This window comes from Colletotrichum abscissum, assembly GCF_030869225.1.
Source record: "Colletotrichum abscissum strain IMI 504890 chromosome Unknown Scaffold_40.1, whole genome shotgun sequence".
Taxonomy (NCBI): domain Eukaryota; kingdom Fungi; phylum Ascomycota; class Sordariomycetes; order Glomerellales; family Glomerellaceae; genus Colletotrichum; species Colletotrichum abscissum.
The window spans coordinates 442556-456699 of NW_026850321.1; the positions used below are offsets into that span (position 1 = coordinate 442556).

The window sequence follows — 14144 nt, forward strand, 5'->3', positions numbered from 1 at the left end:
CTCCCGCGTTTCAAACAAACCGCAGGCAGGGAGCGCGCTCGGTCCAGGAGGTATTTGGCCTGAGCAGAAAGCCAAGCCTCGTGGGAAATCGAGAAACATTCTGACAGACACCGCAGATCAAACTTGCGTCTTCGGAAGAATATCAGCAAAGTGGTAAAGTTGCGCAAAGGTGAGGGACAATGTGAAGCAATAGTTCGCACGGTAGTGTGTGCCTATGACTGCTTTGGCTGCGCTTGTCAAACCCATTTGCCTGTCTAAGAAGACACTTATCCATGTTGACTTACAATTCCAGAGAGAGAGAGAGAGGCTGTGGATCTGACGCTGCGACAATAAGCAAGGTTTCGACTTCTGAGGTCTAAAGCAATGAGTCACTTGTGTTCCGATATCCACAATGTCTTGATGCGCGTTCTTCGGGGAACCAGCCGGGAGGAAAACTTGACGTGTGCGTAAAGTACGACCCAATCGAGTCCGCCACGAGTTCTTTCGGGGCATTTGTTTCGCGCTTTGGCAGAAATAGTCCGGAGCTTATGCAAGGTCCTCCCGCCGGGAGTAGAAAAGACAAAGGTTTTTTGAAGTATGCAGGGACGAAGAGTAAGAGAAAAAAAAAAGAGGGCGCAAGAGAGACGCTTGGTGTCGCGTAGAGACGGAGGTATTGCCTCATGTCGGTGCATGGCTAGGTCGAGCGAAGCATCGACAGACGGACACATGTCTTGAGTCGAGCATCATGCCTGATGACGTACCGCAAGGGTTGAAGGTTCGTGACGGGGTCAAGCATGCGTGGGAAGCAAAGCAATGTGGATGCAATCTGATGAGAAACGTTGCGTGTCCTGTCAAAGCTTTGCCCTGCTTTGTTGGGATAGGGATAGGGCTGATAACTGTCCAGCAAGAGTTGACGATGTCTAAGAGCATCCATGAAGACCTCGTCAAGTTCAAAGAAGGGAACATGAGGCGCAAGCGGGTGCGATGGAATTAGCCACACCAAGAAGCTGAGAGGGACAGGAGTTAGGATAGTCCTGCATTGGCTGGCAAGTATGCGCACCGCCTCGTTGGGATCGATGATCGCACCGAAGGAGTGGAACATTCCACGTGAGGTCCGGAGCCGGTAGACCGGCGGGTGATTCCTCGACTCGGACCCTTCCATGCCGCCCACTTTTCAAACTCTTGGTCAGGAGTCGCATCTTATTCCTTCGCACTGCATTTTCCAAACTCGATGAGACGCCCTGTCGGCCGTTTAGCCCTTGAGTTTGAAGAGAGGGAAAAAAAATGTTCTTTCTCTCGGCACTGACACTTCTGGTCAACCCACAGACGAGCAAATTTCCTTGCACCCCGGGGCAGGGTTGGTTTAGAGTCTTGGTGAGCAGAAACGACAAGAAACTGTGCTGGTCTCCATTCCGTGGACTCTGGAGTCTATCCGAGCTTCAGAGTTGCAAAGAAAGCTTCTCCTCCGTCCGGCCCCGCGTGCCGGGAGACCCGTTAGCATGGTCAGCCATGCCCGAAGCTCACGCCTCGTTCGGTGACTGGGCGAAGACGCAGCCAGGTAGCAAAGCTCAATGTTTCTGCTGCCCTCTAGGAAGGGTTCCGGGTCCGATGTTCAGGCTCACTTCATCATTTATCGTTGCAACTTGTTAAAGTCACTGCCCGATTTTCCATGTGTTACCCTGGTCAACTCGCAAATGGTTCCTTTTGCCCGTCTTGTGCCCGGAAGGGGTGTATCATGGCCCATCTGGTTCGCTTCCTCTCCCACCCCCTTGGGTAGTCTTGATCCGCCAGGCTTCCACGTCCGATCATCGAACGCAGCTAGAAGGACCGGGTCTCGCCAGGAACCCTTGCCGCGGTGATCCTACTTCAGACGGAGAGCTACGCCCTCGGCCGAGTCTCAACAAGAGTGAAGCCCACATGCGCAGCAGGCACATGTCAAGTAGCTTGCCCTAATGCAATGCGCGAGCCTCTTTTTTTCTGTCTACACTTTTGCTCTTGTTGCGTTTCCCTTCTGCAACCAAAATTCGTCCTTGCTTCGGCATTTCGTCATACGGTCCGATGGGATGCCATGCCATGCCATGCCCGCAGAACTTTCCTTCAGGGTGCAGCCCGCCGGGGAGATATACAAGCCATGGACGTCCCCGTCTCTTTCGAAAGGACGAGCTTTCGTTATCAACCATCCCATGATTGAATCAGTCCACTGTTATCAGAAGCATTACTCGCCTTCACTTGCAGTCTACACATAAGAATGAGCCTTTCTTCTCACTGGTCTGCAGCTACTTTATCACATTTTTCCAGCTTCAACCATCAGACTCATTGATCGCTCATCACCAGCCGACTTGTCACCTCATTTTCCTCGGACCCATCATCTGTACATCAAGCAAGGTCTCTTTCAGGTAAATACATACCAACTCTTAGGACAGCAGAGCAAAGTACTCAACCTAGTCAATAGATCTCATCACAATGGACTACAGAAGCTCAAGTAGATCGAGCCGCTCAGGTTCTAGTCAGCAGTCAAGGCACCGAGACGCCAGCGGAAGACTCAACGAGGGCTCACATTACGTCAAAACCTCAAGTAGTGATCGATCACGCGAAGTTCCCCAGGGCCGCAGCGGCTACAACCGAACCCGCGAACATGGTCACGGTGTTTCACCGAAAGGCAGATCCGGATACAACTGAGTCCGGTATCGATCAACGCTGCCATTTTCTCCAGCAACTACAAGAAATCAGCAAGGATGGATGCAAATAGACTATACAAGAAAGGGTTCATGGGATAGATATTGGAGAGGAGGACACATTTTAAAACCAGAAGGGGGCAACCCATACGTAGAATCAAAACGGTGATTTCCAACGATGCAGGCAGGGAAAATCAGTATCAATAGAAGTTCCGATTGAATCAAGACTATTCCAAGTATCAAGGACCACTTCCCAGTCTAACAATACAGTATTTCCTACCCCTCGAATCCCACTGAAGTCCTGTTTTCCTCCAGTTTCCCCCCAATTTGAGAGCGTTTTTTTCCAATCAAAGTCAATCAAGAAGCATTAACGACCCACCAATGCTGCAACCAACCTTACATGCTGGACAAGAATGGAAACAAAAGACCAGCCGGCTAGGAGCATGAAATGCGCTTCCATTAAAGCCGGGTAGCAACAAAAAAGCCATCCCGTCAGGCTGAGCCCAGAACACCAATGAAGAAGAAACCACCCTAACAAGTTATTGCAAGTAGCCACACCGACAACCAAATCCAGGCTAGATAGACAAGCATCTCAACTCTCACAAACATTTGTGGAAGCACATCTATGTCTAGGCATCACACCGGAGGTCTGAAAGCACTCTTCACGAGACAGTGCTCACACTCAATGTACGACTCATTCGACGGCACCCAGTGCAGACGCCGACAGTCACAGACCGACCACCTCTCTTCCGTCAGCGATGTGATGAGCTTCCTCTTCTCATACAGACCGTCCCTAACACCGCACTCGATACAGAAGCGGCGTAAGAGACCTTCCCCATTCCGCAGTGTCGGAAGCCTCGACTGCTCCTTGTCACCATCGGCTTTGCCGGCGTACCGCCCGACGATACAACCTTCAGACGACACGACAAAGTAGTCGGGCAGCTTCTCGAAGGCGGCCTCAGGCTTGATCGTGTGGCAGCGATAGCAACCGTACCCCTTGGGTGAAGCTGCAGTACCACCAGCCTCCTGAGACTTATCCCTTGTTGTAGAGTTCCTCCTGCCGTCTCCTTTACTCTTACTTTCTTCCTTCTCCGGCCACGCGCAGATCTTGGGGAACTTTCCTTCAGCGTGGATGATGAAGGCCGTCTTGCAGGAGTCGGATGCGTACCACGACTGGTAGCCCTGGGTGCGCCAGTATGGCCCTCCATGTAAGGAGTCCCAGTCGACTTGGTCGAGAATCCGGTTTCGGAGGGCAGGGCACATGTCCTGGAAGAAGTGGGAAAAGTCATTGTATGGCCTGGGGAGAGTTGATCTCGAAAGGGTGGAGAAGGCGACGGTTGGCGTAGGCGGACTAGATCCGGTTACAGATGCCTGGGTTGGGCTGGATGTCTGGTTTCGTTTTGGTGGTGTAGACGTTCGTCGATGACTTGGGAGGTTACTGAGGAGCCTCGGGCGTCTTGGAATGGGTGTAATGGATGGGTCTGAGGCTATGCGACGTCTTGGGGCAGCGGTCGAGCGACGTCTTCTAGCTTGGTGTTCGGCGGCTGAGAGTGCCATGTTGAAGGTTGTTAGATTTTCGGACGATGTTGTTTCTCTTGGTTGATTCGATTGCTCCTTTCGAGTAGACGTTCTTGTAAGTGTTAGGTTCAAGATAACTTTCATAGACTGAACCAGGCAAACCTACGAGTAGGAGTTTACGAGAATGTCGAGACTGAGAAAAAGTTCAACAAATTTCGTGTCAGATGGGATGAAGATTCATATGGCAGATCGGAAGGATTTCGAGGTGTAGCCCTGGTCGTCTGGTTCTTATACACTGCCTGGGAGATCCAGATGCTTGGATATTGAATTTGCATGAAGGACGGGATGCCAGGCCATCTGAACAAGCGTCACGACGAAGCAAGGAGGAAAGAGGATGAGTAGGAGCCAAGCAAGGGCTAACAAGCGTACCCTGCACCTCCAACAAGAGAAGGAGACGAACAAGCACGCGCAGCAGCGGCTACACACCTGACAAGGGGAAGGGGGTATAAGTCTTGCAACTTGCAGATAATGCATTTCAAAGTGAGAAGTGGGCGATTCACTTACCTCTTTGGTTCATCAAGACTTACCGTAGCAACCTATTGCCAACGGCAAGACTCGAAAGTCTTGAACTCCATCCCATTCGTACCCTTCCTTCTCATGTCTTTTTGCTTCTTCCTACGTCCCGACCATCGGTCATTAGAGGAACCTTAACCACTCATCTTCGTCTGCCATCACTCTTGACACCACTATCAGCCCGTTCCCGTCGGGACAAGAATCTGCACACAAACACGGCCGCCCGAAAAGCACTATGACATCCGCGGCTCCTCGGAGTCCTGATTCTTGTTGGTCGACTAGACGAGGGGACATTGCCTCAAGGCCTATCGCAGGCTCTGATACCCTCACCGGCCGGACCAGGGTTTCCCTGCAGTTGCAGATCGAAAGAGGCACCTAGACTAGCTAGACGCCATATCCAGACTGAGAGATTTTGACGGCACCATGGCATCAAACCACACGCAGGGGACGGGTGGAGGATGAAGAGGAGAAGGGGAACTAGGCCTGGGTGAATACTTATTTGCCCTGCAGTGGCGTCATGCCAGAGAGGGAAGAAGTGGAGAGATGGGAGGGGGCTTTCACTTGTCAATTGGCATGAGGGAAAAGCAAAGATGGACGGACGTTCGAGTTTCTCGTAGGCCGTGGGAGACTGTGGTAAGGTCTTGCACCAACAAGCGTGTTGCACCTTGCAAGGGGGGGTGTTCGACCAGGTTCTGGGGCTCCTAGCAGCCCGGGTTTTGGGACCGCATCTCTGTTGGCGGTTCCCAACTTCCTGGAAGTGTGATTTGAACACGGCATGGAGAGACGATGGGGGGTGGTGGGCTTGTCCAGGACTGGACAAGTTGCACAATAGGGCTGGTCATGTAATACTATCAACCTTCCGCTCACCAGTAACATATGCCCACTTCAAAGCGGACACTCTCCGTCGCATCGGTCTAGACAGCGTCTATCGTTCGAGACCTACATTAGGTAGAATATGCTTAGAGCAAGTTGCACTCAAGTTGAATTGCAGCTGTTTCTTTCCAAAGGGGATCAAGGGCGCGATCTTTCCAAGACATTATCGTCTAGCATACCTACTGAGGTTTCGGAAGCGGATCTGGAACACTACCTGCCCTCCTCTGCATCAAAGACATGTCTTCCCAAATAGGTAAACAATGTCGTTGATGGTGACAGGGGGAGGCGAGTGATGCCTGACGGGTCTCACGAGTCACACATCGACAAACCAGCCCAACGCCACGAATCGTGAGGGCGGAATTGCGGATGGGGATATGCAACCTGCACAACCGTTTGTAAGCCGCGCATCATATCCTTCAACCACGTTCCCCCGTCACATCGTATAATGGTATTACACAACAAAGAGGCAGAGGCAAAGGCAGAGGACGGAAGCTCCCCGCTTCGCTGCGGTCGACAATTATGACCAGCCGCTCGAATCGCTGAGGGTGCGCCCAGAGCAAACTGCATACGAGAGCGGAAGAAGGGAGATTACACGACGTAGCATCTGGTGTGATAAGTGTGACGACCCAGCGTGTCGGTTCCGGCGTGCTGGAATTTATTCAAATTCCTGAACGTGCCGCCTCCAACAACCTGGTGAAAAGTAGAAATGAGGTGAGTTGGGACGGGGGATCGGAACCCGCCCTTCCCTCCCCCTGCACGTTCGGCCGCGGGTCGAGGTCCTTCTGTCTCGACTCTCTCTTTCGGAGAGTCTCTCCCCTCACAGCCCTGCTCCCCTTGTTAGCGCTGGTCGCAAAGCCGCAAACAAACAAGCGGGAGCGACGTTGGCGATGCTGGTCTTTTTGCAAATGCCCTGAGTAGGCATCGATCCAACACCCCACCCCGGTCTCTCCTCGTTGGCAGGACAGGGGTTTGGTTGGAACCGTTGCAACCGTGCAACCAACATCGAAAACAAGGGTTGGTCAAGGCGCTTCGCCCTTGAACATATGTATCCACATCCTCCGGGGGCCCTCGAGGCGTACATCCGGAGCTGGAGATTTGTGTTCCTGGATCTTGGGCAACAAACGAGGTTTTGAGTCTTGGAGTCTTGATCTACTCACCTTCAAATCTACCCTCAACACTCATTAGAAGAAGCTAAAGGAGTACGGAGGATCACGGACTTGGAGGCTCTCTTCCTCGGTTCTAGAGCCCGCCTCCCCGATGACAATACGCTGCTACTAGGGGAGATATCCATAGGAGGAACGATTGAGCGGGAAGCTTGTCGACAACCTTGCCAAAAGACCACCTCCCTTCTCTCTCATTGTATTTGTGTTTTCCTCTTCCTCGGAGATATTGAGTAGTCTCGGAGACGTTGTGCAACCCTCCCCCATCCCACCATCCTCCCAGCGTCATGTACATCCGATAACCCGGAAGATACCTGCAAGCTTCGATCTGGAGATGTTGGTGGCCATCTGGCTCGCTCGCTCGCTCCCTCCTCCTCTTCCTCTTCTTACCTTTCTTGGTCCGTGATCCCCAAACCACCTACTATACCCTCTTCCAACCGATAGCATGATAGCATGATTTCTGCTCGAATGTATCTGTTTGCTTCCCCTTCCCAAATCCCGACCCATGCCCAGAGGCCGTACGGGCGCTGCGGTCTCGGCCGTTGACGAATCTGGCCACCTGAGCCGAATCATCGCGCGCGGACTGCGCTCCGTGATCCTTGGAGTTGATTGCTCTTTGATTCGGTATTACTCGCTTTGCCGCTGGCGAACATCTCCTCGGTTATGGCATTGGCGAGTCGACTACGCAATCCATCGACTGTGGTCAATGTACCGATATATGAGTGAGAGCGTGTGGGCAGTGTGCGCGTGTGCAAGACTTTTGGTCAAAGTTACGAACACTGCATCTTGGTTCGTCTAAGTCGACCGGGGAACTCGAGTATAAAAAGAATAAAGATTTAGTGCAATCGCCCCTCTCTCTTAGTCTTCGCAGATGAGGTGTGATGATTTAGATGACCCCCGTTCTGCGGGCCGATGAGCGGGCGCGGGCTGAGTTTCCCCTTCAGGCCGAGAACCCCGTCCCCGGCCCCTCCCCTCCCCCCCCTCTCTCCTCTCTTCCGATCTCGAGTTCGTCCGCTATTCCGCACAACGTAAGCTCGCTAGGAGCTTCCCGTTGCATTAATTCAGATGCGTTGAGATTGTTTTATTGACAGGGGTGTGGGGGAGAGAGGAGAGGAGAGGAAGGATTCAGACGGCGCAAAGGCTTAAGAGAAAGAGCGGGTGGACTGGAAGAAGAGACCGGGGAGAAACCGGCATAGCTAAGTGAAGTGAATGTGTCAGCGATTGTTTGCTTCTTTTGTGGACATGTATATCCATGGATTTGTTGGTATACGAGATGGTAAGCACCTTGTTACTCCTGCTGCGTTTCCTTACGGCAAGCCGCAGCTCATTTTAGTCACAAGACCTCTCCCCGCGGCGCGACTCGGCGCGAGGCCGCGTGTGTGAAACCGCGGCCGGGCCTGATCTAGATCATGGACAGCGGAGGCCTTGATGTCGATCCGTCGCGATGTTACATTTCGAGTTAATATTGCCAGTCGAGGCCAGAGCGAGAGACGATCGACGGGTCAATTTCTTTACCTACCAACGTATGCCTTTCTTGGGAGACAAATGCCAGACTGGGCATCGTCGAGGTGCCACATGAGCATGGCCGATCCATCATCTCCCGCCGGGACGATACATTGCCGAGAGAGGGAGTCAGATATCAGTCAGCTCGCCCGGCAAAAGGTCAAGTTCTGCCGGAACCCAAGATCCAGCTCACCGGTCGTGTTCCGGTAGAGGATGCGGACAATGGGATTACGAGAGTCCGTTGAAAACGGTCCGATACAATGACACCTCACACCTCACATTTGGCGCCTGTTGGTCTTGTTGGAACTTGAACATTGTGTTGGTTGGGCCACGGTTGGGCTGTTGGACCAGGCCACTGTGACTTTGTCACACGTCTCTCTCCCCTTCCATTTGTTCATTTACCGCTCTTCAGCCCAAAACAACAGGAACGGGGGGACATGGTCGGATTCGGTATTCCGGTTTAAGCGCTCAGCAGCCCGATAGCGTATGCGGTGGTGGTTATGATCAACATGAGTGCGTCACGTTGCCCGCACGTGTCGTTCTCAAACTAGCAGGACTCGGCTAGGAAGCGATCAGCCTGGAGATGGTCGAGGGTGAGTGATGAGTCCGTCGGGATGATCATGTCTTCAGATTATTGCGGTGATTCCAAGCAATGGTTACCAACAGAGTGAAGAAGCAACGATGTGCTATGTTAATGAATGCTCTATGGCGTGTTGGACACTAAACGGGACCAAACTAGACGCAAGCAGGTGAAAGAAATGGGAGAGTCGGTGACGAAGGCGTCTGGTTGGTCCCAATCTCAATCAGTTCACCCGAGGCAGATAACTGATGAGTTCCAACGGCATTTGCTGCAGAATATGTTGATTGAACCAAAGCAACTAAGAAGTGGCGAGTGCCATGTGAGCTTCGGTGAACAGTTGAGGAATTTGAAGATATGCGTCGGGGGAATCCACCATCTAGGAGGTTCGACAACCTAGGGAATAAACATGACATCAAATCGTAGTCCAAAAGAGAGAAAGTGTCAATAACAGTGTAACAGTGCTCCGTGCCACTCGGAGATAAGTAGTACACGGCCGGGCTATCCCAGGCTACCCGCGGCGCGGCGCGGCGGCAGCTAGCCGGATCGATCCGGGTTTCCACTACCAGTCTCGGAGGCGGCGCACATCGGCCGGGGACCAACGGCATCTTCCGGCCGGTAAGGGCATGTCCTCGTCTCCTTCCTTACATCCAACCGACACTCTTCGCCTCTCTTCTAGGCGTGAATGGAAATAGTTGAAGAAACACACGTTTGGGCACTTCGCCGAACGGATCATACGTTAGGACGTGTGTACGTCTTTGAAAACACGTGCCGTGATAGACCGTTGGGTCCCAGTTCCTGGTCGTTATTTGCTGAATAGACTAAAAGAATGATACGCGCCATCGGCTTTTTCGGATTCACGCCATTGGGGGATGGAGAAGTGAAAAAGAGTTTCTGCCGACTTCGAACGCGCGTCCGTGTTGCAAAAGCCAGGGATCAATCAGGAACCGGAGAGGAGAGATGGATTTTGAGTTAAGGGAAAGGCTCGTTACCAAGCAGCGATTGTCAGATGCTTTTCATTACCGCGAGGGGGGAAAGATGAGCACCTCGGAAACCCCCTCACAAGAGGAGATGATCGTTCGATAACTGGGAAGATGGGAAAGGCAAAATAGTACTGATGATCCGTATAACTGTGGTAGGCCTTTTGCGAAATTGTTAAACTCATCACCCGCTCACTCATCAGGAATGCGCTCTATCCAACCTAGCTGTTTGCGCCGGGTACCATCGCCGAACACCATTGCCGACGAGAGCAGAGAGAGCAAGATGATTGAGGGTCAAACCGCATGAGTTACAGGCCTCTACGCTCTCGAACATGAGATCGCTCCCCAATCGGAAGTCTTCCAGCGTCCGAACAATGTTGAGAAGGGGTGTTTTCGCGAGCTTCGGTGTCCCAAGCTCCTCGTTCGTTCCTGAGCCGCGGCTTCCGTCCCAGTATTTACACTTTCATGTCTTGCGAGTCAAGCTCAATTTGGCTGAGTTCCCGGCGGGAGGGTGCAACCAGCTCAAGGTCCAGCTTCGTAACTGCAAAGGAAATAGATGTTGGAGTGAGCCTTGCTGTGCCGGCTCATCCGTTCCTCTTCAATAGTTCTTATCTTCGTACTAATTATCTAAAGCGTCGTTTGAATCTTCTTAATTGGGCGACAACTGACAGCGCACCCGTTGTCCTATTTAGGAAATTTAAATGCCCACAATCAAAAGGAAGCGCCGATCCCTAAATAAGAAGCTGGGTAATAGAAAACCGGCCTGATGGAAGCCCCGTGCTTATTCTTTGGAACACCCAACCTCAACTGTCAACTTCCCCGTCTTACGGAGAACAAGTCCGAGAGGACTTTTGTATCCGTTAAGAAGAGACAAAACGCGTAATTGATCCTTCCAGACATTATCTGGAAAGTGACGTGGTTTTCCTTTTGTTGTCGCCAGCCCAACTGTCCAATGTCCGGGGCACGCAAGTTATCGAACCTATGAGATCGTCGTATGCGACATTGCTGACCTTGCAGCGAGCCGCAATCCGCACTCTTTTGCAACTTTTTTGCGTTTGATGACGGCACAGCTGCGTGGTGCGTGTCTCTTCTCCCTCCTTTCCTCTCTATCTTCCTCTCTTTCCTTTCCTTCCGGAGCTCAATGTCCGCGCCATCGCGAGAGATAACGACAGCACACACACACACACACACACACACACACACACACACACACACACACACACACACACACACGCAACCCTTGAAGAGTCGATCCGTCGCGTTTCCTTCTCACTCATTCTTTACCAGTTGTTCCGTTTCTTTCTATTCTTTTTGTTTTCTCCTACCCATGTCGTAAGCACGTCATCCCGCCAATTATCGAAATCACGACCTGTACCCAAAGTCCCAACCCCTACCGCCCTACGAATCCCAATACCTATCCTAAACAGGCAAAAAAAGGGGGAATAGCTGCACTCTTCCTCCCATCCTCCAGCAAACGCACGTCGTCACGTCAGACGCAACAACCCAGACAACGCAAGACCGCATCCGGCAGCAGCAGCAACACGCAGCTCGCATAATCAAGAATCGCATTTTATTCTGTCCGTCTTACACTCAGAACCCCTATGCTACTATCGCAGGGAGGGCCCCCGTTTCAGAACTCTGCGCGTGTCTGAGAGCCCAGTCCAGACCCCGTCAAACCCCCAATTCGCATCGGCAATAAACTCGCATCTCATCCCAGGGATAAGATTGTACTCTGCAGCTACATATACATCTTGGAGTCTCCTCTTTATCTTCCCTTTTCTGCTTATCTCTTGACTACCCACACCTCGGCATTTCGCGCCATTGCTATATATTGAGGATACCGGCTCTGGCATACCGGATATCCTGTGCGCCTTCATCTCGCATATAACAACGGCCAGACCTCATCGTTACACAGATCTTCGCAACTCGATTCCGACACTGCTCATCCACAGAACCCAACTCACAAGGACGGCAACCGCATACACTTCAAGATGCGGTCCCGCGCCGAAAACTCAGACGAAGACACCGTCGTCGACGACGCCGGCTCTCCAAGATCGTCCACAGACTCATCAACAGAGTCAACCCCCCTCTTCGCAACCTCTTCCTCAACGGCACCCAACAAGAGACCAGCAACAGGCCGCAGCAGAACAGACTCCCTCCTCGCCGCAGCAACCCAGCTCCACGTCCCCAAACTCTACAACGCAGACGCCATCGTCGCGACCTTTGTCACAATCATCCTCCTCGGCGCCGGCTTCGGCGGCCTCTGGACCATCCCCACCACCCGGAAAGTAGAAGACATCGTCTGCCGGCAGTACTACGGCGTCCTCTACACCCAGGACGCCATCGACGAGTCCAAGTGCAAGGAGGACGAGATCCAGAGCGAGGTGGCCATGATCTTCGCCGTCTACAGCGCGCTGCAGGCGTCCATCGGTGCCGTGTCCGCGTTTCCGTGGGGGATCGTGGCGGACCGGCTGGGGAGGAAGCAGGTTTTTTCGTTGGCGGTGTTGGGACAGATGCTGGATCAGGCGTGGTTTCTCGTCGTGTGTGCGTTTCCCAAGGTGATTCCGCTCAAGGCTTTGTGGGTTGGGCCGTCGATGTTGCTCGTTGGCGGGGGCAACGCCGTGTTATCTGCGGTGGTGTTCTCGATGCTCTCTGACGTGACAACCTCGGAGAATAGGTTCGTTCCCTTCTTTGGTATTTCCTCCTACCGTATGTACAGCCTGCTAACACGCCGAACAGAGCCAAGAAGTTCATGGCCGTCCACCTGGCCTCCATGATAGGGAACCTCTGCGCTCCCGCCATCGCAGGCTGGGTGATGGAACGAACCGGCCCTTGGCCCGTAATGTGGCTCGCCTACGCCGGCTTCGCAACCCTCCTCTTCACAATCCACCTCGTCCCGGAAACCAAACCTCCCGCCGCCAAAGTCTCCTCAGACCCCATCGCCGACTCCCCCGAAGCAGACTCCCCCGTCACCGGCACAATCCAACACACCTTGGCCCGCCTCAAAGAATCCATCGCCCTCCTCAAGAACCCCTCCCTCGTAATCCTCATGGTCGCCACCCTAAGCTCCTACCCAGTCGTGATGTCAACCTACCAATTCATGACAATCTTCGCCTCGAAGCGGTACCACGTCTCCCTCTCCCAGACAGGCTACCTCTCCTCCCTCTACGGCTTCGGCGTCTTCCTCACCATCGTCGCCGTCCTCCCCGCCCTCTCCAGGCTCCTCGCCTCCGCCAGAGCCCCGAAACCGCTACGCTACGCAGACGACCACGAGCGCGACCTCTTCCTAGGCCGCCTCTCCTCCGTCGCCCTCCTCCTCGGCGCGCTGACCATGTCCGCGTCCCCGACCATCGGCGCCTTCGTCGGCGGGCTGGCGATCCTGGCGCTGGGTTCCGGGTGGGGGAGCTACGTGCGGAGTCTCTGCGCCGTGTACGTTGACGCGGCACACCGCACGCGGTTGTATTCCATCATCTCGCTCGTCGAGACGGCGGGGCAGACATACACGCAGCCTATGCTTGCTGGCCTGTTTAGTCTGGGGATGAAGCTTGGCGGGGCGTGGATCGGGCTGCCGTATCTCGGCGTCGCTGGGTTCTGCGTCGCTGCTTTGGGGTTGCTTCTCATGGTTAGGCTTCCGCCTGCGGAGGGTAAGGGGGCGCATGCGATGGGGGATGATGGTGAAGATGTTGGTGCGGGTGCTCAGTAATGATGGCTTCCTTTTTTTTTCTTTTGTTGGCTTTTTTGTGATTTTGTAAGAATTGGCGAGAATCAAGATACCAAGACGTAGATTGTGTAGATCCCAGCACTTGAGCCTGGGAAAGAAATTCGAGAATAGAGAAGATTTGCAATACTCTCCTTGAAGACTGCCTTGAAGAAGTGTATCAAGCTGTTGGCCTTAGACCCCGGAGAGATTCCATAGGAGCCTGTCGTCTGCAAGAACAAGATCGGCGCAAGCTCTAGGAATGTCGTCCGCGTGAAAGCCGGCATTCGACGGCATCAGGTGGTGTAACCTACTTCCCGTAGGACAATTGATGAAAAGGATTCAGATGCGTTTTGGCGGTAGCAAGATCGCGGTCTCCATCATTTTGAATGGTGATCTGCTCGACACGAGCCCTCTTTCCCAACGGCACTCTGGATTCACGGCGACCCTTAAATATATAGAATAAAAATATTCAATGAGTCGCAGGCATGCGTTTGACGACGTACTACCGACGAATCATCGGATGAGAATCCGCCGTATTGTCGCAGTCGATATGGAGCTCCTTGATACTGAGCAGCATAGCACTAGCTTTACAAAGTGCAAGGGGGG

At 53.1% G+C, this 14144-nt stretch overlaps 5 protein-coding genes across 5 annotated transcripts; 3 read left to right on the forward strand and 2 right to left on the reverse strand.

The window, feature by feature from the left end:
* Positions 1–724: 724 nt before the first annotated feature.
* Positions 725–973, forward strand: CABS01_12881 (uncharacterized protein; the record flags this gene model as incomplete). Its single annotated transcript, XM_060546233.1, has 1 exon — positions 725–973. One exon carries the CDS (start codon positions 725–727, stop codon positions 971–973), a length of 249 nt encoding a protein of 82 aa, XP_060395622.1.
* A 1084-nt stretch (positions 974–2057) lies between these two features.
* Positions 2058–2658, forward strand: CABS01_12882 (uncharacterized protein; the record flags this gene model as incomplete). The annotated part of the gene is made up of 3 exons (XM_060546234.1): positions 2058–2116; positions 2193–2375; positions 2466–2658. The coding sequence occupies 3 exons, from the start codon at positions 2058–2060 to the stop codon at positions 2656–2658; spliced, it is 435 nt and encodes a 144-aa protein (XP_060395623.1).
* A 632-nt stretch (positions 2659–3290) lies between these two features.
* On the reverse strand, positions 3291–4211 carry CABS01_12883 (uncharacterized protein; the record flags this gene model as incomplete). The annotated part of the gene is made up of 1 exon (XM_060546235.1): positions 3291–4211. The coding sequence occupies one exon, from the start codon at positions 4209–4211 to the stop codon at positions 3291–3293; it is 921 nt and encodes a 306-aa protein (XP_060395624.1).
* A 1098-nt stretch (positions 4212–5309) lies between these two features.
* Positions 5310–5522, reverse strand: CABS01_12884 (uncharacterized protein; the record flags this gene model as incomplete). The annotated part of the gene is made up of 1 exon (XM_060546236.1): positions 5310–5522. The coding sequence occupies one exon, from the start codon at positions 5520–5522 to the stop codon at positions 5310–5312; it is 213 nt and encodes a 70-aa protein (XP_060395625.1).
* A 6307-nt stretch (positions 5523–11829) lies between these two features.
* CABS01_12885 (major facilitator superfamily transporter) lies at positions 11830–13541 on the forward strand (the record flags this gene model as incomplete). The annotated part of the gene is made up of 2 exons (XM_060546237.1): positions 11830–12515; positions 12578–13541. 2 exons carry the CDS (start codon positions 11830–11832, stop codon positions 13539–13541), a joined length of 1650 nt encoding a protein of 549 aa, XP_060395626.1.
* Positions 13542–14144: the final 603 nt, after the last annotated feature.